General features: G+C 40.4%; 1 protein-coding gene across 2 annotated transcripts; it reads left to right on the plus strand.

Annotated features, from left to right (window-relative positions):
- Positions 1–428: 428 nt before the first annotated feature.
- On the plus strand, positions 429–27660 carry INTS2 (integrator complex subunit 2). Of its 2 annotated transcripts, none has more exons than XM_030536557.1 (25): positions 429–1047; positions 1967–2273; positions 3019–3157; positions 4983–5085; positions 5345–5458; positions 6537–6667; positions 6779–6952; positions 7542–7768; positions 8663–8788; positions 9419–9490; positions 9577–9691; positions 10491–10559; positions 12016–12150; positions 12752–12928; positions 13681–13789; positions 15555–15659; positions 16311–16475; positions 17327–17528; positions 18201–18326; positions 19582–19768; positions 21218–21469; positions 22214–22321; positions 22643–22748; positions 23575–23751; positions 25791–27660. In XM_030536557.1, the coding sequence occupies exons 2-25, from the start codon at positions 1981–1983 to the stop codon at positions 25958–25960; spliced, it is 3582 nt and encodes a 1193-aa protein (XP_030392417.1). In that variant the 5' UTR covers positions 429–1047; positions 1967–1980; the 3' UTR covers positions 25961–27660. The 2 variants fall into 2 exon arrangements, with proteins under 2 accessions (XP_030392417.1, XP_030392418.1); XM_030536558.1 differs by lacking the exon at positions 429–1047 and adding an exon at positions 1063–1155.

Below are 27660 nucleotides of genomic sequence, written 5' to 3' on the forward strand. Positions count from 1 at the left end.
TTTTTGAGATGTAGCATAGACACATTATATAGTAGAACCTCAGTGTTATGAAGATCAGCATTACAAGCTGACTGGTCAACCACCCCCCTCATGTGGAACCAGAACTAAGTAATGTGGTAGCAGCAGAGGCCAAAAAACTGTAGTGTGTTAAATGTAAACTACTAGAAAAATAAAGGGGCAAATCTGAATTTTTCCAAGTAAGGAAACTCTTTGTGCTTGTTTCATTTAAATTTAAGTTGATTAAAAGTACCCTTTTTCTTCCGCCTAATGAAATTTCAAAACTGTATTAAGTCAGTGTTCAGGCGTAAAAGTTTGAAAGAACAACCCTACCCTCGGTGGCCGGGCTGGTTCTGCCCTACTGCCACCACACTTCACTTACAAAACATTTTCTCTTTAGCGTTTTTGGGGGAACAGTTTACTATCGAGGTTAAAAAGGGCGTAGACAACACGCAGCACCTAGAGCTGCTGGTCACTTTATTCCTGCCACCCTGGTTCCTTGGGTGCCGAACGAGTGAAGTACTAGGTACGTTTTTAACATTTAGAACGGGGGGGGGGGCGGCGGGGGAGCATGTGAAACCGGAGTCTTGCTTTCACTTCCCCACGCCACGTGGGCCCTGACGCTACTTTATTCTTTTTCTACGTCATGCCAGACGCTAAGGAGAGGCGGGTCGCCGACCAGGCGAGCGCTGAGCCGGGCTTCACGCGATGGGGGAGACGCGTTTTCCGACCGACCCCGGAAATCCGCCAGTTGGGCTCGTGCCCCCTCTGAGAACCTCCCCGCCAACGGCATCTGCCGACGTCACCACCGCCCCCACTGAAGCTAGAGCAGATGCTGCCGCTTGACGTCACTTCCTGAGCGCCTGCCAGTTGTCCCGCCCATTCGCGGCTTCTCAGCCCCGCCGCTGGTTTCAATATTTTCCCGCCCACGGCTCCTCCTCCTACGTCCTGACGTTAGCTAGGAGCGCCTGTGACACGTACAATATAATTGGAGTGGGCGAGTGTGATGTCATCAATAGGGGACGAGCGTCTGACTTCCCCCGCCGGAAGGTAGCGGTAGTAGCAGCGGCGGCGGCGGCGGCGGCGTGGGCGGGGCCGAGCCGAGCCGGTCTGGTCTGGTCTGGCCTGGCCTCGGTGTGAGGGGGGGACGAGTCACAGGTTAGCTGGAGTCGGGGATTTTCTTACCCGCTCCACTGGGGAGGTCCCGGACGCCTGGGGCCTGGTTGTGAGGAGGAAGGTTCTTCAGCCCCCCAAGGGCCCGGACGCCGGGGTCCTGTTTCCACTCTGGAAGGAGGGCGGTTCAGAGCTGGGGGCTGGACGCCTGGCTTCTGCTGTCAGTGAAGGGCTAAGAGCGGAGCCCCGTAGCCCCTGCAGGAGGGTGTCCGGCCCTGTTGTCTCGTTTTGCAGCCTTGGGCAAGTCATGTTACTTCCCCTCCCACGGCACTGGCGCTGCTGCCTCTGGCTTTCCTTGCCTTGGGCCCGAGGTGGGGCTGCTGAGCAGCCCAGTGTGGGTGCTGTCATGGAAGCGGCAGAGATGAATGCAGTTATAGTAAATCACTGTTTTGGCTTCTAAGGGTTTCTTGGCTGTGTTGGAGGCATGTCTCATTCTGGAGATCTGGTGCCCCCGGATCTCAAACCATTTTGGAGATGCTCAGAAACTTAACTTCATGTGAGCTCTTAATAACAGTTGAAAATAGCATCTGGGAGCCCTGATTACTAGACCTTCCTCCCCTTCTAGAGCTGCAAATAGAATATAGGAGTTCTGATGTGGTCTCCCTCTTCCAACCTCTAGACCCAGACGGACCCTCAGAGACAGGAACAGAACCCAGTAATCCTGATGCCTAGTTCTTTGCTTTAATTGTTAGATTACATTTACTTGCCTAGAGCTGTCAAAAGCTGTGATGCACCCCATGCAAATGAAGCAGTTATCTTTTTTCTGCTGATAATTGTATCTTTGTTTTGTCTTTAGGACTGGTGGTGAAAATGGCAGAGTGTTCTGGCCTTCAGTTTGTCAGCCCCTATGCATTTGAAGCAATGCAGAAGGTGGATGTTGTGCGCTTGGCAGCACTAAGTGACCCAGAGCTAAGGCTTTTATTGCCTTGCCTGGTACGAATGGCTCTTTGTGCCCCAGCTGATCAGAGCCAAAGTTGGGCGCAGGATAAAAAACTTATCCTTCGACTCCTTTCGGGAGTGGAAGCTGTCAACTCAATTGTTGCCTTGTTGTCTGTGGATTTTCATGCCTTGGAGCAGGATGCGAACAAAGAGCAGCAGCTTAGGTAGCAAAAAGTATACATTTAAAAAAAAACACGATTGTTTAGAAATGTGTATGTACGACTATTTCATCTGAATGTTGCCCTTGACTTGCCCTGATGCTCAAGTGGCACTGTGCTAAAATGCTATTTCACATCCCATGAAAGTTTCTTGTACCTTGGGCTTAATTGGTCAGCATGTAGCAATGGAGGTGGGATTTACTGCTTTTCTCAGTAACTTAATGTTCTCTCCCCACTCCAAAGCTAGACAAGGGGGCACTGATGCCCTCCAAAGGCAGTTCTATCCAATCATCTTTAACCAGAAGGACTAAGTGTTGGAATTCAAGGCTTTTGAGGGTGTATGGGAAATAGGGACATCCTCAATGTGGATGGCATCCCTTGGAACCATAAGAATGCTCTTGTTGTTTTTGGCTGTGGTCTGTGTGTTGAGTGGGGATAGAGGCGCCTATGTTTTTACAGTGCATTTGAGCATTTGTCATGTGCATTTTTCCCCTATTGAAAGAGATTTGAAAATGTCATAAAGTAATGATAACTCTTCTGTTGGCCTGAGAAGACTATCAAGGAAGTTTCATAGTATCGGCGAAACAAGTGTAGATTGTTGTCTTATTTCTTGCTTTAATATTTAAAGTGCTGAGATACTATGGTGATGAGAATGTATAAGAACCTATACAGAACAGAATAACTAGAAAGGCTACTGGTTTCTATGCCTTATTTTTTTAAACAGCTGTTTTTGCCTTTAATTATTTGTTAGACACAAACTTGGAGGAGGCGGTGGAGAAAGCATCTTGGTGTCACAACTTCAGCATGGTCTGACGTTGGAGTTCGAGCACAGTGATTCCCCTCGTCGGCTTCGTCTTGTGCTTAGTGAATTATTGGCGATTATGAATAAGGTGAATGTTTGTCTCTTTTTTTTTTTTTTAATTTCTTAGTGATTGTAAATTTGGTATTGGTGCAAATGAAGATCCCTGATAGATGGCAGTGTTGAGAACCTGGCAAAAAGCAGTCTAATGTTGTGCATGTTGCATTTGGCTTTGCCGGTGCATCTGAATACTGACATCCAATCCCTTAGCTCCCCCAATCCCAGGCCACTGTCAAGCAGAAACTGTCAATCATGCTAAATTGTCTAGACTAGCTCTGCTGGTAATTTAAACCCCATGTGAATCCAGCTTTCTAGAACTGAAAGGCCAAGGATAAGATTTTTCTGAGTGACTTAGGCACTTAACAGCAAAAGCCCGAAGGCTTTTAAGTGCCTAAGTCACCTTTGAAAATGGAAGTTAAGCTCTGAAGTGATGTAGGCACTCCTGAAAATTTTACTCATAGCCTATTGTGCAAATGTTGCATGACCCCTCCCACCCTCCATATTGGTCTTTATTTTACTTTTCCACCTGGGAATTTATCAGATTTATACAACTGTCAGTGGACAGTGCTCTTAAGTTTGAAAAAGTAATTTCAATTGAAATATATAGCAGGCATTATTGCTATTTCTATAACTCTACTTCAACTAGTACAGTAATTATTCTCCTATAAATTAATTTTTCCATCTTCTCATAAAAAATGCACACATCTGTTATAGCGTTGCAGCACGATTGATCCAAAATTCAGCAGATGGTTGTGCTATAACTGATGATTAAGGCTAAGATTATGTCACGCAAGTTGCAGCAGTCATGGAATCCGTGACTTCCAGCGACCTCTGTGACATTGGGGACCCCGCAGTGGCCCAGCCTCCGTGCACGGTGGGGGACTCTCCAGCAGCTGCTCAGCAACGGCAGGTGGCGGGATCCCCCGCAACTGACCAGCCATCACCACTAGCGGTGACCTCTGAGCTGCTTAGCCGCTGTCGCTGGCAAGGGTTCCCCTTTCAGCATCTCAGCCTCTGCGAGCAGCCGGGGCACCCCCGGAGCTGCTCAGTGTCCACGGGCGGGGGACCCCTCCCAACCACTGGGCAATGGGGTCCCTCCAGCTCCCAGCTGTTGCAGGGTGTGGGGCAGGATGCTAGATCCTCTTCCATTCCCATTTAGTCATGGATGTTTTTAGTAAAAGTCAGGGACATGTCATGGCTTCCGTGATTTTTTTGTTTATTGCCCGTGACCGGTCCCTGACTTTTATTAAAAATATCCATGACAAAATCATAGCCTTATTGATGTTGATATAAGCAGATTAATTACCTTTTGTGCTACTAGACCACATTGCAATATTTTGTACTTACAGTGTATGTATTAAGAACACTTAACAGAAAGCATAGTGAGTTAATAGAAAACTAATTTTTTTCAAGATAAAATATATATTAGTATACAAGGTTTCAGGCATTTGAGGTTCTTTAATACCCTATGTGTCATTTTGATTTAATGATGAGCTGTTGGTTTTAATCACAGCTGTGGTTTTTAGACTAATAAGCTGTTCTCAAAAGATGAACCCCCAGTTTAAGAACCACCTAAGAGTGTTGGTACCTTTTCTTTTTCATGTGAAAATTCAGAGGCTGCTTTTGTTCACTTAATTACAGTTGCGTGCTCAAATATTTATGAGCAACTCTGTGGTTCTTGAGAAATTTTGTAAAAGCAAAACTGATTACTGACAAAATATTCAATTTATTATTGACCATTCTTAACATACACAATCTATTGAGTTTAAATCCGTGTGAATTTGAGGGAAACCAATGGCTGTGTTATTTAGTCACCTTATTAAGCTTGTTCTATGATGAACAACTTCTTACTGTAGGTTTTGGAGACAAATGGTGAGTTTTTCTTCAAGTCATCTGAACTCTTCGAGAGTCCTGTCTATTTGGAGGAAGCAGCAGATGTTCTCTGTATTTTACAAGCAGGTGCGCTATTCTGTATTTCTGAAGCTTTGAGTAATGCTATTTTTAAATTTGTCAGTGTTTCACTCTACCACTAAATTGGTTCTAATTTCCTAGATGGTTTTAGACTTAAAAGTCCACCCTAATTTCTGGAGTCATCTTAACTGATTTAAAACTAATGGCCAGCTCTTCTGAAGGAGAAATGGCCCATTCGTTAATCCTAAAAGCCCAATGCTAACTGGAGATTGAACCTTAGACCTTCTAAAACCCTGTTTTCATTCAGAACTGCCTTCGCTATTGCCCATAGTGGATGTGGCTGAAGCTCTGCTACATGTTAAAAATGGAGCCTGGTTCCTGTGTCTCCTAGTGGCCAACGTTCCTGATAGCTTTAATGAAGGTAGGCTGTAATTTATGGTGTTCACCTTATTTTTTCTGGGAGTTAATAACAACTTGAGCATTAAAAATTCATTCCAGGCTCAAATTCATTCCAAGTAGTATACGTTCTAGTAGACACTTGCATGCAGAAATTTAGTTTGGATACATCTGTGTCTGTCTTAGGGGCATTTCTGTCCTGCTACTTTCCCTCACTTAATGCTCACACTCTCCTGTGGTATGGCCACTGCTTCTCTCCAAGGAGGCCTAATTGGGACTCACTGCTCTGCCTGTTACAGCGTTCCTAAAATGCAGCCTTTTATCTTTAGATCGCCAGTTTGAATCCCAAGTCAATAGTGACCAAAAACACCACTGGTAGGTAGTAGATTAAATCAGTCCAGTTCCTAGTATATGAGCATCGCTATCAGAAAGCTCTCATCAAAGTTCATGCTGATTAGAGAGGCCAAGGAATGTGTGGTCGTTCCCTTTTGCCTCTGTGAGTTTTCCTTTCAGGTTAGCCTGAGGCATAGTGAGGTGGGAGTAGAGGAGAAACTTATACTGCTGTTGTCCATTCTGTATCACTTACATTGTTGGAGACTCCAGGACTGCCAAATATAGTAGAACCCCATTTATCTCTGGCTCTCTGCATTTACTGAACAACCAGGACTCCAGGACCAGAAGTCGGCCATCTCTCCTGTGGCTGCTAGATGGCACTGCAGCATCACATTTTCCCATTCTCCAGTTTTATTTGGAGTTTTGATGATCTGATCTGGCCCCAGTCCCGATTAAACCAGATAAACAGGGTTCTGCTGCACATCACTAGACTTCAGTTTGAGAGCGGGGATACAGGTATGATTCACTGAGGTCAGTTGGATCATGCCTAAATTTGTAGTGACACGATAAGCTCTTTGGGGCAAGGACTGCCTTTTTGTCCTTTGTTTGTGTGGCACCCTACACACTGGGGTTCTGGTCCATGACTTGGGCTGCTAGGTGCTACCATAATACATATAGTAAATAATGATGAGCAAAATAGCTCCTCAGAGCTTTGTCTGTGTGACTGTCCAGTGCAAAATATGGCTTTTGAGACCCCCTGTAATGTTTAGTTTGTAGAGGTTTGATTAAGAATGGTGAACGACAAGATGAGGAAAGCCTTGGAGGCCGTCGTAGGACAGAGGCGCTTCGTCACCTGTGTAAAATGAACCCTTCCCAGGCCCTGAGGATCCGAGGCATGGTGGTAAGCCTGTGATTAGTTCATTATGAAATGGCACGAGTCCTAATTGTTTTCTAATATTTCATTAAGGATCACTTGTCAAATGGAGACTGGCTTTCTTTGGCTGTGTGCTAGGTGGAAGAGTGCCATCTACCAGGCCTTGGGGTGGCTTTGACACTGGATCACACAAAGAATGACTCTTCCGATGATGGAGTGAGTGACCTGGTATGTTTTGTGAGTGGATTACTTCTTGGAACGAATGCAAAAGTTCGGACGTGGTTTGGGACTTTTATCCGAAATGGACAACAGGTAAGAATCTGAGAATTCCTGGAGAATTGGTAAAAATAAAGTTCAACAGTTTGGATTTTGTGTGTGTATTTTGTTCCCAGTAATCCTGTTTTTACACCTTGCTGCAAGGCATGACTTATGGGAAACCTTCCTCTAGCTGAAAAGGACTGGATGCCACTCCTTGGGTCTGCCAATTCTAGACTAGGGTCACTGAAGAGCGCCATCTGGTGGTCCCTCTCTGCTGTCTCAGTGATTTTACAGTAGTCTCATAGACATGGACTGCGGGACCATAGATCTAATAAGGTTTTAGATCATAAATGGTTTTAGACCATAGTCCCATTGTCAGTCTCACACAATTTATTTCATACCCAGCAGTAGAATGTCATGCATTGGTTTGTTGCAATTTTTTAATGCCTGTACCGCACTGAAATAGAGCATTGTAATGCAGTTTTGTTGTGGCCGCAGCCCACCCAATTAAATGATTGTTGTTAACTTGGTTGCATGAACTTTCACTAAAATTGTAGTCTACTAGGAATGTACTTTTTAGTAAAATGGCCAGATTGATGTGTTTTCCTAGAATTACTGTTGCTTCTTTCACCTTTTCCCACAGCGAAAAAAGGAGAATGTCAGTTCTGTGCTTTGGCAAATGAGAAGACAGCTGCTCCTGGAATTAATGGGGATCCTTCCCACTGTTCGCAGCACACACATTGTAGAAGAAGCAGATGCCGACATGGAACCAAACGTATCTGTGTATTCTGGATTGAAAGAAGAGCATGTAGTGAAAGCCAGCGCGTTGTTACGTCTCTATTGTGCTTTGATGGGGATTGCTGGTCTGAAGTAATCAATATTTTCTTGCTATTGGTATTCTTACTAGCTGTTTATCCATCTGAAAATAAATAAGACCTTTCAACTATTGGGAACATCAGGCAGTTCCAATCTGGGCTTTCCTTCTCTGCCATAATGTCGTGGGTCCATACCTAGTGGGACTTGCCTTCGTAAGACTGAGAATACCCTCTGCTTGCTCTGTCCTGCTTTGTCTCCTCACCTATTTTGGAGTTGAAATTTCTAGCTTGTTGAAAGGTTCCTTATCTTTGTTTTGGACAGAACAAATATATAGCTTAAAATCCACAGAAACAGCTGTGTAATTCCCTTTCTTGCTACGTCCTTGGCAGGAAAGCTTTCTGTCCACTGGTGAGGGTGGATGCATTTGTGAGAAGTCTCACTGTCTAAAGTGAGTTTCATATGAGAAATCTCTTGGTTCCTTTTCTGTAATAAAATTAATTCCTATAGAATCAATTTAAAAATTAGAAATCTGTCTTTGGAGCAGTATTTAAGTCAGAAAACTGCTGAAAATCCTGGTTATATTGGGTCATGTCACAAAATACATTGCTTTCACTTCGAATTAATTTTTTATATTGGTTTGTTTCTGTGGCTAGACTAATGATAACACAGTATCTTCTTATGTGGCTTCTAGTTGTATGAGTATATAATTGTGAGTACATAAGATAGCGATCTAGTTATTTGGGACTTTTAAAGATTTCATTATAAAAATCTCTGCTTTAGAACAACGACCTTGGAAGTTCTCTCTGGACTTAATTCCAAGTGATTTCTATAACCATATATTGATAGTCTCTAACCAGTGTAGCCAGGTTGGAAATGCGTTCTGTCTTAAGATATATTGCCCTTTTTAAGGGGGGGAAAACATCTTTTATTTCTTTTGTTCTTGTTTAGACCAACTGATGAGGAAGCTGAGCAGTTACTTCAGCTAATGACAAGCCGTCCTCCTGCGACTCCAGCTGGTGTTCGTTTTGTATCGCTCTCGTTCTGCATGCTCCTGGCTTTCTCCACACTTGTCAGGTACCTGGAACAATAGAGACAGAGCCTTCAAGAGATATTAGTGGAGCATGGCCAGGGCAGCACTAACCCAGACAGAAGCATGTGGGCTCTCCACCAGTTCTTCCTCTTTCAATTCTCTATGGACATGGAGCCTCTTCAGAAAGAGATTATACCACTAGTGGGGTTAATAAATCGATTGATGCTCCATCTCTCACTAATGCAAAGTGCTTTGGGAAGTGGAGTACAGGCATTAGGCTGCGTTGCCTTGTGATATTGCAGTGTTATAAAGCCCCTGGACTAGGCCTTCTGTATTCCTTTTCCACTGAATGTGTTTGGTGAGCATCTTAAGCCACCACTCAAAGGGTTGACAAAAAATAGTTATTTAATGGAAGTGGCCTTCTAATAAAGGTAGAGCAAGAATTCTTGTATTTGGGGGTCCCTTGGTATGCTCTCAAAACAGGAAATTACCTAATAAGGATGAACTTTTATACAGATTGTGCTGTAGGTGCTATCAAATTTAAAAGTACTCATGTTTATTAGCACTGTGCTGACATTATATGTTCTTAAATATTAACTCCTTGGGTCTGCTGATTATTAGTAAAATTATGTGTGGCTCCAGAAATGAAACAGCTTTGGGATTTCTTTATTTAGTACCCCAGAACAGGAGCAGCTGATGGTAATGTGGCTGAGCTGGATGATAAAAGAAGAAGCCTACTTTGAAAGGTGAGAGCTTAATTTTCAAAATAACCTGATAAGCCATGGTTTTATGTCCTCTCTGGAAACTCACTTGTTCATCTTTGTTCCAACAGCATTTCTGGGGTGTCTGCTTCCTTTGGAGAGATGCTCTTACTGGTTGCCATGTATTTCCACAGCAATCAGCTCAGTGCAATCATTGATTTGGTCTGTTCTACTTTGGGAATGAAGGTAACTTCTAAATGCCTTCCTCCAAATGAATTTTTTTCTCTTTATAAATACATCAATAAGTGAATTTTATTCCAGTGTTATCTGACTTTTATACCTAAAGACAACTGAAAATCTGTTTCTACTGTTTTCTTGAACAAATGTATCCTTAAATAAAGCATCTTCACATAAATAGATTTCCTTAGCATAAAAGCAAAATGTATATCGAGTAGTAGAATTGAAACATGAATGCCTGTTAACATAATAGCCTTCTGTGTGCTAAAAATTGTGTAAGATATCAAACTAAGTATTTTCAAAAGGAATTGTCCTATTGGAATGAACTGTGTGTTCTCAGACGAAAACTGTGTGCACTAACAGACTCCATTTTTTGCAAGTTTTAATGCAGAGTCCTTTCTAGAAGGGACTGTAAATTTTCATTTAAAAAAACGTAGAGAAGTCTCATATCATGTAAACTTCTTAAGCAATATCTGAAAATCGGCCTCTTTTACTTATCAGCTGAGTCTTGGATTCAGTTTTTTCCCCTATGTGAGCTTCTGACTTCACTAAATTTAAAACCAGCAATGAATTCTCAGAGTGGGGAAGATGCACATAATCTTGAACTTGTGACACTGGAATGTAAAAGAAACTGAATTGCAAATGTATTATTTTAATGTGTGAAATATGGCCTTACCAAAGGCAGTGGGAGATTCCAATAGTCGCAGGCTGAAATAGGATCAACACTAAAAGCTATTTATAATGTTTTACACATTTGAACAAGCCAGATCTTGAAGCCTAAAAGCAAACACCTCGTTATTTGTTTCAGATTGTTATTAAGCCCAGTTCACTGAGCAGAATGAAGACCATCTTTACACAGGAGATTTTCACTGAACAGGTAATCTTCGGGTTTTTGTTTTTTTTTTTTTAAACCATTTCATTTTAATTTCTATTTGTAGTACTATGCAACTGCTTTAAAAGGTTCAGAACAACTATTGCACTTGCTTTTGGTATCTTAATCTATCACACTTTTTTCTACTTTGTTTCTTCTGAAGGCTAATATGAACTTTTAAAAATTTACCTAGGACTAGTCACTCTTTTTGCAGAGTTATTGTAGCATATCTAATAGAGTAGGAAGATCTTTTAGGACCAGTTTCTGCCATCCTTATCCTTGTTGAATAGTATCTTACTCTGTCATTAGTTCCACTGATTTCAGTGTGGCCCTGCTTCCCATGAGTGGGACTGGCAGAACTGGATCTTAAATTTTTTGCTTATTTTTGTGGAGATGATGATTTTAAAAAAAAAACCAAACAAACCCAAAACCTACGGTAATCCATGTCTGCACAAACGCATCACAGGTGGAAAAAAGGACTGTAGGCATATCTTTCTTCAAAGAGCAAACCATTTTTAAAGGAGGCCGTTGGTTGAAACATCATAGGCAGAGCTGATTGCACCATTCATAACGTGGTACAACTTTTCTCATTTTAAGACCTTGTGTTCAGATTATTATAACTGCTAAACATTAACTGTTTGGACTAAAATGTTATATCCTGGGTTTCTGCCTCCGGTGGTTTTTTTTTAAACTTTAAGTCAAAATAGTTAAGACATTTGGAGGTGCTGGAGCTTCTCATGCTTTGGATCTTGGGGTCAGAGGGAGGAAATGGACTTTGGGAGTTTGTCAACTTGAGCACACTCCCTTCTGAGCCTGGAATGGAACCTAAGATTCCTGAATCTCACTGTTCCTCCACCATAAACACATCTTTGAAACCCACTGGCCAAGTCTCGTCCACTGCTAGTGTTGGTCCATAAAGAGGATGACAACCTACTATTGCTATCAGTTACTCCTGCCACTTCAGCTGATGAGGTCTGTGCAGTGGCTCTGTAGGTTCCAGCCCTGCTGATGAATCATGTGGGTGCCATTATTATGCCAAATGATGGATTTCTGCATGTTTTTTTAATAGTTTTCTCTTTTTAAAAACCTAGGAAATTACACATACACACAGGGCTTTAAAGAACATTAAGGCTGCAAAATCAAGCCTTCAAATTTTAGGAAATGCCAGAATTAAAATGGTCTGTGAAACTTTAATTTGGGTCCATTGTGCATATGCATTGTGATACTGCCATTAATTACATGATCATATTGCATACGCACAAAGTGGCCAAATTAGAATTTCACAGGCAATTTTAATTCTGGCATTTCCTGACTGTTGAACGCTTGATTCTGTAATCTTTTAACAGAGTTCTTTATATGTAATGTTTATATAAACTGGTTTTATGCAAGTACTCTAGAAAATCATTTGATGGAGAAGGAAAGAAAATAGTTTTCTTGAATATTGTTATAATTTTTCCCATAGGTTGTCACAGCCCATGCAGTTCGTGTACCTGTAACAGGAAATCTGAGTGCCACCATCACTGGGTTTTTGCCCATTCACTGTATCTACCAGCTTCTAAGGAGCCGGTCATTCACCAAACACAAAGTGTCCATAAAGGTATGAGAGTTGTTCCATTCACATTCCAGAAAACTACATGATGATTGGGCTTAGGTTCCATTTATAGTTCCTGCTGTTAACTGGAATGTACAGGGATACGGATTTCTACTGTTTGTGTATTATCAATTAATAAAAATTTACAGTCTGAGTGAAATCTTTGAGCTAGTGAGTGACCATTATCTGGTAACTGGGGTTTGTGGAGTACGTTGAGTTGGCGTGCAAGGCTTTAAGCTCTGTAAACCAGTGTTCACAACCTAATTAAGTCACTTATAGTTTATCCCAGTTTCCATTTGTACACTTGTTAAAATCCTAGTCAGGAAGAAGGAAGAGGAAGAATGTTGCTGAATAGGACCAAGAGGTATTACTAGAGCTATGCAGCATGGGGAAACTCTCCCACTGCTTGAGATACGATGTCTCACTCAGTCCAGAGCTGATGCTTTTCCTTTATTTTCCAAAGTGTTAATTTTGAAAGTGTGAATTTAACTGTCCAGTGGATCTAAATAAATTCATTTAGTTAAAATAAAGTTGTAATTGCACCTAAAAGTAGGAACAGTATTTTTAGTTTCACATGCTGCTATTAAGTGTAACATGTTTGTTCCAGGACTGGATTTATAGACAGCTGTGTGAAACCACCACACCACTTCATCCTCAGTTACTTCCTCTTATTGATGTCTACATTAACTCTATTCTTACTCCCGCTTCTAAATCCAACCCAGAAGCCACAAATCAGCCAGTCACAGAACAGGAAATCTTGAATGTTTTTCAAGGACTCACTGGGGTAAATTTTTTTTTGTTACTTCTTGCATGTCTGTTCTCAGAAGTGTCAATTCAGAAACGTCTTCAATATGTTGAATGGAAACTTGCTAGAAAATCTGACCACTGCCTTTTTGTTTCCCTGCTTTTACTCCCCATGTCCTAAAGTGTACCTTTCTGGCAAAGATGGTCAGACAAGGTTCCCTTCAGATCCTATTGTTGCCACTCTTTGCCCTGCTCCCTGGAAAATGCTGAACTTGCTGTCTTTGCAGCACCACCAACCTTTGCCTTTGCTAAATACGCGAGTTTGAGATAATTACTTCTCTTTCCAGCAAAAAATTAAAGTGGCAAATGAAGCTGGTGTTCACAGTAACAATCCTTGCATTGTCTTGTATGCTCCCAGGTTAAAGATCAAATTTTAATTAGAAGGGCCCTATATTACATTTCTGGGAAGCAGTTGTTTACATGTGGAGTGAGAATGGGAGGCTGAAACTTTCATAAAGGGTTTGTTCCAGGCTTCCCAAGGCAAATCAGCACTTGCTTCTAACTGTAGAAATGCCCGAGATGTCAAAACATTTTTAGAGGTCTGAAGTTTTCTAAATTACTTCTTTAAAAACAAAAATACCCTAACCTTGGGGCCAAATTTAACTTTGCAATGTCACTTTGACTTAAGCTTGGCTGCCTTGCTTCCCCCCTATGTTCTCTGCTGAGTCCAAACATTTCCTTTAAGAATAAGGGCAATATAACAACATGACCTCTGTATGGTTTTATATGCAGGGAGAAAATGCTCGTGTTAATCAGCATTACAGTATCACAGCCCAGCTGCTTGTCCTCTATTATGTCCTTTCTTATGAAGAGGCCCTCCTGGCTAACACAAAGACATTAGGTATGTGTGGGTGAGTGTTGCGGACATCATTGTGACTGAAAGTCAAATGGAAACTAAAGAGAACTTGTGCGAACAAATGTCAGAATCTGACTACAACAAGAACTGAGACTTCCTAAAACAGATCACATGACATCAGTTTCAGTTGCTGTAGTAATGACCACAGCAGTAAGAACCTTCTGGTGTTCCTATTCACTCTGGCAGAGCTAGCACTGACTGTTGTATCTAACACAATATTATGTAGCTGGTCAGAAGACTCTCGAGGTCAGGAGTAGGAGCCAGAATAGGTTCTGTTATAAACCCATGGTTCTGTTGTCTGTATTCTGAATCATCCATTTCAGATCTAGCCAGAGTGAAACTTGGCAGAAAAGTTACCTCAAATTTTTCTATAATAAACTGTGTTCCAAGTGAGGAAAATACCAAAACATTTTTGGTAGCTTTGGATGCTCTTTTCACATGGCAATGAATTTATATTATTGGCAATTATTTTCTGGCTTTGTGGGTGTCGTGTTTCTTCTCTTCCCCCCCTGCCCCCCAAATGTGGACATGGGTGATAGTCTTTCATAGGAAAGGGAGTTAAAACCAACACTTACTGAGTGTTCTACAATTCATGAACTCGCATTTGATTTCAGTGGAAACCTGCTGGTAAGCATGGTGTGCATTTCCAGCCACCATTTTACCTTGCAAATCTTCCAGCATTTATCAATATGCATATCAACTGAATGTTTGTTATGGTATCTAGTATTATGTGAGAATACAATGGCATATTAAAATTCATCAAGCTTCCTCCCATGCTGATAGCTTGCATACTGCTGTAGAATATGGTGTGTACTGGCAGAATATGTAGTACTGTACCATCTTTCCATGTTGTTCTTTGAATAAAGAACATTCAGACTTGGGCTGTAATTTTGTAAGATAAGGTTGGATCTGGTCAAAACTAGTGACACAGAAATCCAGTGATAATCCATGAACTGAAGGGAGAGGTGGTAGGTGAAACTCTCTGCAGAGCTGAGGTCCTCTGGTCATTAAAAAGAATAGGAGTATTGTAGCATAAGCTACAACAAATTTGTTAGTCTCTAAGGTGCCACAAGTACTATTCTTTTTGCGGATACAGTCTAACACGGCTACTGCTCTGAAATCTGGTCATTAAGGATCCCCTGATACTTTTCACAAGACTAGGAGTGTTACCTTAAGTGTCCTGGTCAAAATTAATCTTGAATAATTCTAATCTGGTTCTTGAAATTTTCATTGCAACTTCAGCTAACAAAGCTTATAGTTTACTAGCAGTAATTGTTGTATAATATTCCTGGCACAAAATGGCTGCCTCAGAAGTGATTGCGTTTCATTGGTGGGTCAAAAACTCTGTATGTACAAATTGTACAGCACTTTGTGGTCATTCAAGGTGTGGGGCTGGGGGAGAAATGCTATGAAAATGCAAGGAAGTGGTGAGTTTATTACTATTTTTTTTTCTCTTTTTTAAAGAGAGAGCTTGGGTAGGGCTCTGTTTTCATGTTAAAGAGCAGGAAAATGTGGTTGGGTTAAAAGTTCATTCTGACTTCATCCCCATGTATCTCCATATTGCTATTTAAATAGTGCCACTTATCAGTAGTCCTTAAAACAGGATGATTCAGTTGTCTTTATGAACTGCAGTATAAGCAAGTAGATTGGCAGCCTGAGCTCTCAATTTGCGTTTGCCTTCTAGTCTAACTCATAAGATTTTGATAGTGGTAGGAATTCTTAATTAGTTTCTAAACATCTTTCCTTACAGCTGCCATGCAAAAAAAGCCCAAATCTTACTCTTCAGCACTGATGGATCAGATTCCAATCAAGTACCTTATCCGGCAGGCACAAGGACTGCAGCAGGAACTGGGAGGTATATTTGAGTACCTAACATATAAGAAGGGAAACTGAGCATAATCTTTGTTTTCTGATGTCCTACGTTTGTTGGGCAGCACTATAAGAGAGTAGCTTTCTTCTGCTTTGTGGTATGTTTTTAATAATATTTGGATAACTTGCAGTTCTCCTATCTTTAGGACTTCAAATTTATGCTATCTTTTTGCTTTTACCTGTCTTAAAATCTGCCAACAGCTTAGAGTGAGCATAAATTCGTATTTAGAGAAAGCTACCATATAACAATAACCGTAAGGTACGCCTGTCTGAAACTTGTGGAACAAACTTCCATTTGTTTCAGTGGATCCTGACATACATCAAATGTTCTGTAAAAGTGACTGTGAGTTTTTAATTTACTGTCTCCCTCAATCTACCTGACACAGCGTGAGACGTTTTGGAAAGGTAGAAGATACCATCATAATTGCCTTTGTATTGTAGATTCTTGAGTTCTAATCTGAGGCTGTAAATACACAAGCTTATTTAATATGGATGAGATGAACTACATGTACTTTAGTACATTCCAATAACTCATTCAATGAAACTTTGTTATTGAGGTGATAAGGACACAATTTATTTAGCTAAAAATATATTGGGATTTAGATTGGAGTCTCTGAGCTCTTTTTAACTTTTGAAGGCTTGCATTCTGCGTTGCTGCGCCTCCTTGCTACTAACTACCCACACTTATGTATTGTGGACGATTGGATCTGTGAGGAGCAAATCACGGGTACTGATGCCTTGCTGCGACGGATGCTTCTTACCAACACTGCCAAAAACCATTCTTCCAAACAACTCCAAGAAGGTAAATAATAACTTCATCTGTGAACTAGGCCGTTCCTGGTTTCTTTCCTAATAGTTTAATTGTCTGGCCTACATAAACATTGAAAATGTGCATGTGATATACAATGTAGCTGTTTCCTCCCTCCCTTCATTTTGTGTTTGTAGGTGCATGGTGTTTGAGGATTATAATAGCTAGATAGGAAAAACACCCCTAGATCAGATTCCCAAATGAGCCACTGTGACAGGTTGGATCACAGAAACCCCCTTGGGAGCTGCAACCTGATGTACCAAGTCTACTTCTACCCCTGCATTCCCTGCCAGCTTGGGGCCCCAGCACCCTGTCTTGCTGAGCCAGACACTCCTGTCTGCTCCAACAAGGACCCAGGGTCTGAATTACTTGCCCCAAAGCTGCAGGCTTCACTGAAAGCAGCTCACAGAAGTGTTCCTCTTTTTAACACTCAGATGCCCAACTCCCAATGGGGTCTAAACACAAATAAATCTGTTTTACCCTGTACAAAGCTTATACAGGGTAAACTCATAAATCGTTTGTCCTCTGTAACACTGCTAGAGATGCACAGTTGTTTGCTCCCCCAGGTATTAATACATACTCTGAGTTAATAAGTAAAAAGTGATTTTATTAAATACAGAAAGTAGGATTTAAGTGGTTCCACAGAGTAACAGACAGAACTAAGTAAGTCACCAAGCAAAATAAAATGCACAAATCTATGTCTAATCAAACTTGGGTGGTGGTGTTAGAACTGTACAGCAGCAAGCTTGTTAGCACTGAGGTTTAGAAATAGTTCAGTTTAAACATGGATTTGGAAAATGGCAGAAGGCTAGTTTGATCAGATTTCCCACTGCTTTTTTCTGTAGCATTTTCCATGCTCCCAGGAAATCACACTCAGGTGATGCAGATTCTAGAACACTTAACACTGCTGTCTGCTGGTGAGCTGATTCCCTATGCAGAGGTATTGACATCAAATATGAACCAACTGCTGAATACTGGAGTCCCACGGAGAATTCTTCAGACAGTCAATAAGCTTTGGATGGTCCTTAACACTGTGATGCCTAGAAGGTAGATTCAGCTTACTGTTCAGTTTAACACAGCAGGTAAAATGGTAGAATGCCACCTCCTGTTTCCTAGGTTTTGACACACTGCTGTTGTGAATGGTGGTAGGCTATGGACTTGATCCCAGAAATTAGTTCGGCACCTCCTGAGATCAGGTCCTTATTATAACAACATTGCTGGAGCTAAACTTGTACCTGTTCTCCAAAGAAAAGTACCTCTTACCATTATAAAAGACTTCACAGATAAGTAAAAAGGAACAAAGGTCACATTAAAAAAAAAAAAGAGTAGAAACCTACAACTGTCTTCACATACACTTTAAGAATGGGATTATAGCATGCATCCATTTATGGTGGCTGGCTGAATATAAAATTTAGGACCCAGGTGCTGAAAAATATATTTAATGACAGCTTGCTTTTTAGAACAAGTAGATTCTCTGTCTTGCTCTGAAAATACATCTTGGATGGATGGCTTTCCAGAAAATGCATATTGGAAGACGATGTCTTGTTTAATTTAATTAATACTTCATAATCAGTGTAGTAAACTGAAGATTTTAACTGTAGGCTGAGAATGTGTAATTAGCTGGCACTCGTTTATTTCAGCTGTTGTCTGTTAATCTGTGTGATCCTGTTTTACTTAAGCAGCAGCTTTTAGATTTAAAAAAAAAAAATGTCCTTGTAGGTTGTGGGTGATGACTGTTAATGCGTTGCAGCCTTCCGTAAAGGTAGTCCGACAGCAAAAGTACACTCAGAATGATCTGATGATTGACCCTCTGATTGTACTAAGATGTGATCAGAGAGTTCACAGGTAAGTGAACTCCAGCTAACTTTTCATAATACTCATGTGTTCTGAGACCATCGCCTATCATGCTGACCAATAGACTTATTGTTTCCTTGTACTCTTCCATCTGTCGGCATCTGCCTATTGTCTCTTACCTTAACTTAGACACTGTTAGCACTTTGGGGCAGGGACTTTTTGATCTCTTTGTGCAGCATCTAGCACAACAGGGTCTTGGTGCATGACCAGGGCCCCTGGGCATTATGGTAATGCAAATAAGATTATTCATTGAGTTTAATTAAAGCATTACCATGTAATGGTATTCCATGGATGACTTCTGTAAAATGTTGTAATATTTAAAATCCTCTCAAGCTTTAATTTGTTGTTCATCACCCCATCCTCCCATTTCACTTATTTATAAATTTCATTACTTACCTTTTGTTTTGTCTTAATGTTCTCTGGTTTTTGTATGTTTTTTTTCTCCCCTTTCTTCCAGCTTCAGTTCTTTCCCTAGTAATTGATCCATTATTCCACTGGAGTAAGTAGTTTCCAGTTAACTCCAGGCTCTTCAATATTCCTCTGCAGGCATTGAAGCTCGTGTTAACATCATTTTTTAATCTCATCCATTGAGTGAGATATTAGAAGCCCGTTCTGCTGTCTGCCTGGCTATCCAGGTGCTATTTAAAGATGCCACATTTCTAAAAATGCAAGGGAGAATAGTGGCCTATGTTAATTTTCAGTCAAATTTGGATTTAATGCCCAAGCACTTGGAGAGGAATTGCTGAGAGCTGGGTGTCAGCCATGTTTGCCTATACAGGTAGGGCATTGCCACCATCAAACTGTGGGCTGCCTCACATATGAATGGTGTTTTTTCAGCTCCATTTCATTCCTAGGCTGCCATAGGTCAGTTTCTTTTGCAATTTACTCATATACTTGTTTGTGTGTGTGGAAGGCAAAGTCGAATGGCAGCCTTCTAAAGGGGAATTTTGGCTGACAACATGCTGTGCTTTATCATCTGGAAGAGCTGTAATATTATCAGCCTGCAACCAAGCGTACGTCTTCAGTGCGCAAAGGGGAAAAAAGTGTTCTTGCCTCGGATTAGCTAACTTGAGTTAAAATAGCTGTGAAGACATGGCAACTTGATGTTTAACTTGGGTTAGCAGCTTGAGTTAAAGCCTATAGGGGCCTTGTCAATCAGAGAGGTTTTCACACTTTCCTTACTTAACTTTATCCAGCATGTGTGCATGTTCTACCCAGTAACTGCCTTTTGTTGGTCATCTGTTAGGTGTCCTCCTCTGATGGATATTACTCTGCACATGCTGAATGGATATCTCCTGGCTTCAAAAGCCTACCTTAGTTCCCACCTAAAGGAAACGGCTGAGCAGGACATTAGGCCATCCCAAAATATGATGGGCCCAGAGGCCCCAGAAGTTACAAGAGAGGAACTGAAAAATGCATTGCTTGCTGCCCAGGTAATGATGATGAAATGGATAGTAATGAAGATACAAAGCTAACAATAGCTCCAAAATATGTAAGCACTATAAACAGTAGCGAAAGCAGAGAGACTGTTTATACTGACTTGTCCTACCATAAGTAGAAAACTGACACTCTGTTCAACTTCCAGATTGGATCTAATAGCCTGAACTTTTTTTCTCTCATCTTTTTCTAGCCCAGAGCATCATGCTGATGGCTGACCATTATAACAGCATCTTTCTCTGTCAGTAGAATAGAAAAGAGTTCTGCTTATGTACCTCCTTTTATCTTCTCCCTCCCATTGTCTAGAGGAGTATTTTTATACCCTCACAGCATTGGAATTACAGAGCATGAGAAAATGTGACAGCCTCCTGAAGGCCATTTCAATGTTAGCTGCTTCTGTTAAGTAACTTTACGAAGTGCAAGGCTGGCAATGGTTGATTTGGTTATCTTTATGTCTCGGGAGCTCTTGTTGTGAGTACTTTTTATTTTACACACATGCTTCTTTTCTCTCTCAAAGTGTAATTAACCACTTGTAACTTGCCTCCAGCTGGGAGAGTGATCGAGCAGTCAGTTTCACAAGCACTATAGTTTTTGATCAGCCAGCAAGAAGTTTTCATGCTTGGGTGGTTAGCTTGTTGTCCTCCGGATGCAGTATACTGCATGACCATTTGTGTATCCTTCTCTGATCTAGAACCAGCTTAGATCAGGATTGGATTCCCTCTTTATAGAGTGGTGCTGTAAGTATAGATCTCTACACTAGCCAGGATATTTGTATACTTTGCATACCAGGCACATGTATTTGCATGTATAGTCTGTGTACAAGTTTTAATATTAAAACTCCTTAGTCTATGTGTGCACTGTAGAACAATATTTGATTTCTAGAGAATGATTTAGTCCATTGAAACTTTAATGAATTTTTTTTGTTCTCTATTTTAAAATAACTCATTACCCTTTATTCCAGTCTTAGACAAGCAAATCCACAGCTTCTGTATGGGAACAATTGTAGCTATTTTTAATGCCTTAGTTTCTTACATTGCCACTAACTGACACAGTCAGACAGCATATAGTTATGTAAAGATGCATTGATTACGTCCTATACTGACATTAGGATTTTAGGGAATAATATAATAGTCCCTGGTAGCTGCCTAGTGTCTACCAGTTTCAGTGAACAAAAGCTGAACATTATAGCAACGAGGAGAGAGAACTGGAATACATAACTTATTCAAAACACATACATTTGATGGATAACAGCCTTGCTGTGGTTACATTGTTTGACCATATCTGAAGAATGGGCAGAGCATGTAACAAGCAAATGTTTCATTCATTAATCTACTTTTTCCATGGGCACAGTGTGTTTGTATGTAAGTTACTCCATGAGTACACATATATATACTTCATGCTTCATTTTGTTTTATTAACTTTTGCGCTGCTTGACTCCTTTCCAGGACAGTGCTGCTGTGCAGATCCTTTTAGAGATTTGCTTACCTACAGAAGAGGAGAGAGCTCAGGGCAGCAACTCTCACAGTCTGCTAAAGAATATTCAAAGTGCTGCTGCCATTGGACCTCAGAGTAAGGGTCTAGAAGAGGAAGAAGATAGCCTTTTGTGTAATCTTCGAGAAGTTCAGTGTCTCATCTGCTGCCTACTGCATCAAATGTACATTGCAGATCCCAACATTGTTAAACTAGTTCACTTTCAGGTCAGTTTTTTTGTTGGCTACATCTTATTTTCACATTTTTGTAATGGCTCTTCAGGAAGTGATAGTTGGCGAGGGCAATGCAGAATGAATCCAAAACCGGTGCACTCATGCAGCATTGGAAAGAGAACAAAGGCAAAACTTTTCTTAGTACAGTAGTTATTTTACACCCAGCTTCCAGTGCTCATACAGGCATTTAAAAAGCAGTGGTCGAGGGAAATGGCTAGGTGCAACTTTTGCTCCCTACCACTCGTGTGTTCATATGTATCCATGCACCGCTACAGGGGAATGGGGCTAATCCATGTTATAATGTGCTCAGCCCATAACCAACCCACTTGTTCCCCCATTTGTGCAGATTACTTTTTCCTTAGCAGGAACTATCTATGCTCAGGGCCACATTCTGTGTATTGGCTCGCATTAATGGTGGTTTTTAAACCTGTTAATATATGTCTCTGCTAGAAGCCTGAATTTGGCTGAGAGTATGGGAACAGGAGGAGAAAGATTGTCTCTGCAGAAGTTGCTGGTGGTACTTGTAAAAATCTGGAAAGTCAAGCAAATTAATTGTCTTGAAGCAAACACGGCTTGGATGACACTTTATCTTGGTCTGTGTTAAGACTGAGTAAATGTTATGAGTAAAATGTTTAAAACAATGTAAACAAAGGGCTTTAAAAAACCCAAAAACTTAATGCAGTTAAGCTTCTATTATGACTTTACGAAGTTGAATAAAGTTTTCTTCTCTTCAAATAGGGTTATCCATGTGAACTTCTGTCACTGACAGTGGCAGGTATTCCTTCCATGCATATTTGTCTGGATTTCATACCAGAGCTCATTGCTCAACCTGAACTTGAAAAACAGGTACTGTATGGCCATGAAGTTTGAGAGGCATTGGAAGTATTTAACCTTGGAGAAACCTTTCTCTGGCCTGCATTTTCCATTGATACTAAATTCATGAACATGGTTTTTCCTTAATATTAATTTTAGTAAAACATTTTTACGAACATTGTAACTGCATTTGTCTGTGCCTTAGTTTCTCCATTTGTAAAATGGGGACAAATTACCGTGCAGAGGGGAGAGGCCAAATTAATTGTTTTGTAAAGATCTTTGGAGTGAAAGTGCAAAGCAAATCTGTCTTAAAAATAACTTTTTACCTGTTTCTCTCCCTCTCCACCCCCACAGATATTTGCCATCCAGCTGCTTTCATATTTGTGTATCCAGTATGCATTACCTAAATCTCTCAGTGTGGCTCGCTTAGCTATCAATGTCATGGGAACACTGCTAACAGGTGAACAGCCAGATAACATCAAAACACTGGAATACTTTTGTGGCGAAGTGGTTGAAATTTTACTCTAAGGCAGGAGTTCTCAAACTTCATTGCACCCTAACCCACATCTGACAAGAAAAATTACTACAGGTCCCCATGCAGGGGGGCTGTAACCTGAGCCCTGCTGCCCAGGGCTGAAGCCCTCAGGTTTGGGCTTTGGCCTCAGGCCCCAGCAAGTCCAAGCCAGCCCTGGCAACCCCATTAAAATGAGGTTGTGACCTACTTTGGGGTCCCAAACCACAGTATGAGACCTGCTGCTCTAGAAAATATACATTCCGCTACACTCGTTCGATATCCCAATCTGTCTTTTCATGAAAACACCAAGATTAAAAAAGTTCTTTACATTCATCCTAATTTTTCATCTCTATATAAGTGTGTTTTAGACAGGTGGGCTGGGTACAGTAAAGAAACATGCAAACTAACAGCTTAACTGTTCTATCATCCCTTATGAGTTCCTAATGAGTTGTTAGAATTAAGTAACATTTAAGAGACTAGCATGTAGGAAATTTGGATTCCATCCTAATTACAAAACAGGAACGAAACTTATTGCCTAACTTTATCCTCTTTATCTTGCTGATGTCACAGAAGAATCCTAGTAATTGGCATTTTATGCCTTTTAAATGCACCAGGAAGTAGCATGGAATAATGTTGCATGTTTGCTAAGATTTTTTGGCTTTATAAGAAATACATATGTTTAATTATAACATGAAACGGCATTTTAGGACATAGATTGCAATCATAAATGTAATGACAGCTCTTGATTCTTTTGTTTCTCCTTCCTTACCAGTTTTAACCCAGACAAAACGCTACGCTTTCTTCATGCCGACCCTGCCTTGTTTGGTCTCCTTCTGCCAAGCCTTTCCTCCGCTGTATGATGATATTATGTCTCTGCTGATACAGATAGGACAAGTTTGTGCCTCTGATGTTGCTACACAGACAAGAGACTTTGATCCAATTATTACACGTAAGTAATGACACTGCATATTTCAAAACTAATGGTATAATTCAAGACAACTGTATCTCTAACACCTTGAAAAGTTAGAGTGGATTTTTGAGGTCACTGTGAAAGTGACCTTCCCCCCACCCCCAGGTTTTTTAAATGCAGATGGGGCCATAAGCGGATGTGATATATGCTATTTGCTATAGCAGACTTGGAATGAAAGGGATAAGCAGAGGCTTTTGGCTTCTAATAAATTTTAGGGACCTGTTGCACTGCTTATTTCATTCTTAAGAATAAATGAAATTGGATGTTCTGCTTCTAGGGTACAAATGAGCTGAAACAGGGTAGAGTATCTCACTTTGAAACATGGCTAAGAAATAAAGTCCACAGTGTTATCCTTGTTCTACAAAGTAAAATTCCAGAGTTGTGTGAGGTTTGTTTGTGCAACTCCTTTTAATTTAATGAGGTGCAATTAAACCCTTATGCAGTGATTTGAAAATGTGCCTCAAAGTTGGATTCTTACTCAGTTTTCCAGTGCGCTGTTTAGAAACAGGAAGGAGATGGTTATTATCCCAGGAAGAAGGGACCTTTCAGCTAATAAGTATATCTTGCAGAAGAAAACAAGAAACTGTAACATCAAGAGAACTGTTTCTTGTGAACTAGGCCCTTTTCTTCTTGCCCTTAAATTATCAAACTTTATAAACTTTGTTTCACTTGATAGAATTTTGTGTATCAAGCTGTGTTGTCTAGGAGATATGAGTATTCATTATATTTAATGCACCCCTGAAGAAAACTTAATTTCACCAAAAAGGCCAGTTATCTCCTTGTTTACTGTTACGATGGCATCTGTAATTTACTTTTTGTTGTTGAGAGAGCCTCTCTATCCAGGTGCATTTCGTTGTATTTATAGAAGTTCATTGGGTTTAGAATAAGTATCTTCATCTTCCTGGCTGGAATTTGTTGCTCTTGGCTCTTGATGTTCACTGACAGAATCCATGACTGATGCAGATTTATTCCGTATTGTCATGAATTAAAGGGTGTGGAAAGTCCTGGCTTCTTTTTTTTCCTTAATCTATATAAACCAAAACAACAGCAAAAGTTCACTCCATGCATTTTGTTGTTGTTTTAATTATTGGCCTTGAAACTTTTAGAAATCTCATACGGGCACTTCAGATTGCTATGTTTTCTTAATATACTATCTGACTTTTTCCATCACAACAGTGTTTCCTGGGGCGGGGGGTGTTAGAGTGGAGATGAGTTGAAATCAAGCTGATCCACATATTAGGTACAAATTTATAGTAGTTTTACTATATATCTCTAGCAAATATGCATATCTTTCTGGAAATTAAAGGAGAATATCATGGTGTGCAGGAAAGGAGTGGTTGGTTAGGGTTGTAACTCTGTGTCCTATGGGATATGTGAAATAACATTTACAATAGTCTGGGGAAAGGGAATGATGGACACTGTAGAAGGAATATTCTGGTTCTGTGTAGTGACTAGCTTGTAACTCGCAGTGAAAAGGTGTGTAAAGTTAAAGTATAAGTGCCTGTACTTCACATTCTAAAATGGCAAAAAAATAATATATATGTGCCTGTCATGGAATGTCATTGGTGGGTGATGTCTGCTGCATCTGTAAGGGGTAAAGAAGTGTCTAATGGCTGGCGCAGGACAGCTAGGTTCTATTCCCAGATGTACTGCTGACTTATGTCCTCTTGGGCAAGTCACTCAAGGTTTGCGCTTCCTCCCCTTTCTAAAGCAAACTGGATGCCCATTTCACAGGGTGCTGTGAGGCTTCGGTCCCCTTCCCCTAGGAATTATTAAAACCATTGTCCTTGTCAGAAAAGAACCAACCAAAAATAAAATTGGGTAGACTCAAACAGAAATGTTCCCTCAGTATCTCCAGAAAGGGTGATGGAATTAAACCAGTGCATACTTGGGCCTTAATCTGTCCCCGTGGTGGTAGCTTGTTTCCAGTTCACCATCTGAAAACATGCACACTTGTCTGTGTACATAGGAGAAGAAACAGTTTTTGTTGAACTATGTTTCTATGTAATTTTCCATAGGTCTCCAGCAACTAAAGGAGAAACCAAATGAAGAATCAGGACTTTGTAAAGATTCATTTTATAAGAGTGGACTAAAGAACATAGGAAGCATGGACCCTGATGTTCAGTTATGCCAGTGTATTGAAAGGACCATCATTGAAATAATTAACATGAGCGTTAGTGGAGTTTAGGAAAAACAGAAATGAAGTTGGACTACAGCAAGTACGATGTACAGTTTCTAATGTTGGTAACAACTGCCAAAGTGGAATTAGAAATTGGATTGGAACCAGTAGTATCTTTCACTTGTTGGATTCTACACAAAGTTGTGGACTGATCCTGTCTAAAGAGGAGAATTCTTAAGGAGATCTGCACTGCTTTCCTTTGAAAGTCTCTCTGCCTTGAGTGGTGGTCCTAAATGAAGACCTTTCTAGTGGAGTTAGGTTGTGAATACCTGCAATGTTTTCATATAACACCCTTTAAAAAAGCAGCCTGTGAAGTAAGCCTAATGTTTGTCTTAGCATGTTGAGCCTTCCCATCTTGCAGAGACATGGTGGGTAAGAGAAAAACATGCAGGGAAAATTGGGATTGAAAAGCATTAACCCAAACAGACAGTTGCAACAGTGTCTTGCAAAGCAAGATGCAATAAACTCCCTAAAGAACAGCATGGAGAAGACTGGAAAAAACACTCTAAATTGCTTCTGCAGTTTCATGAAGTCCTAGACAAAGACTAAAAATCATTTTACTCACTTTCAAACCACTGCACAAGGTTTGAGTTGATGAGATCAGCAACTCTCAAAATATTAAAGCATTCATTTGCAGATAAGTCGGCTTTTAAAAAATTGTACCAACAAGTTTGGGATGACTTTGAAAAAGTCTTGAAATTGGTTAAAAAGTTTCAACAAATGTTAATACTGCAAAAGCACATTCTTCTTAAAGAACTTTATAATGCTGCTCAATTACCTTTAGTAATTTTTTTTAATGTTGCTTACTTAAACATGAGAGGAGCCTAAAGCACTAAATGCAAAAGATCTCTTGATTTATCATCTGGATAGGATTTAAAAATCAGTGTTCTTGAGGCCAAAGTGATTAACGCTAAATTGCCTTGTGATGAATGGCAGTTTTTAGCCATAGCAAAGTGGTTCTAGGAAAAGAGATGTGTGATGGAGTGGTGTCAGTTTGGCGAATTAAAAGGATCGATCCTTCAGTATTTCACACACTCAGAACTTTTGAAAGTAGTAAGTAATTACTGCATGCAAGAAAACTGCAGGATGAGGCCTGGTACACCCTTCAGCAATCTTCTGCAGCCATGCGCAAGCTCTTTTGGTGTACAGGCTAACCATCTCTACTAAAGCCATAAATATAGGAAAGTAAATGGCTTTGTGTGAGGTGAGTGTAGTACTTCTAGCAGGCATTTTGCTATTAAACTTACCATTCTAAGAGGATCTTCTATTGTATTAAAATGACAGCATCCATGGTCTTTCTCAAAGAAAAATAAAATATTCTGTTTGATTAAACCTATTTTTAATCCTATGAAGGAATGACCTGATTCTCTTAAAAACAGTGGCCTTCACTTTTGTGTAGCTTGTCCTTCAAAGGTATCAGATCAGAGTGCAGAAAAGCTAATACTCAAATTGCAAAACCAAATGTACAATACACATTCCAGTATTATCTCCATATTGATTGGTAAAAGCCTGCAATAACCATGTGTTAATACACTTTTAGTAGGAAGGTGGTGTTCTTTTTGCCATACGTATTGATGTAAAGTATGTAAATAAGTTAAATTTTATTTGTTTTTCTCAAGATTGTAATATTTTATATACTGTAGTGACATTTTAAGAGAAACCTAATGTACATATATTTTTGGATGGATTCATAAACTGTTTCAAGTGGA

This window comes from Gopherus evgoodei, chromosome 17 (assembly GCF_007399415.2).
Source record: "Gopherus evgoodei ecotype Sinaloan lineage chromosome 17, rGopEvg1_v1.p, whole genome shotgun sequence".
Lineage (NCBI taxonomy): Eukaryota > Metazoa > Chordata > Testudines > Testudinidae > Gopherus > Gopherus evgoodei.

What these genes read in the sequence shown, in the direction of transcription:
- INTS2 (XM_030536557.1), top strand. Translation starts at nt 1,981, where the DNA reads ATGGCAGAGTGTTCTGGCCTTCAGTTTGTCAGCCCCTATGCATTTGAA. An exon ending in TTAAACTAGTTCACTTTCAG is followed by an intron (nt 21,470 to 22,213) that starts GTCAGTTTTTTT and finishes CTCTTCAAATAG; the next exon opens with GGTTATCCATGTGAACTTCT. An exon ending in CATGGGAACACTGCTAACAG is followed by an intron (nt 22,749 to 23,574) that starts GTGAACAGCCAG and finishes CTTCCTTACCAG; the next exon opens with TTTTAACCCAGACAAAACGC.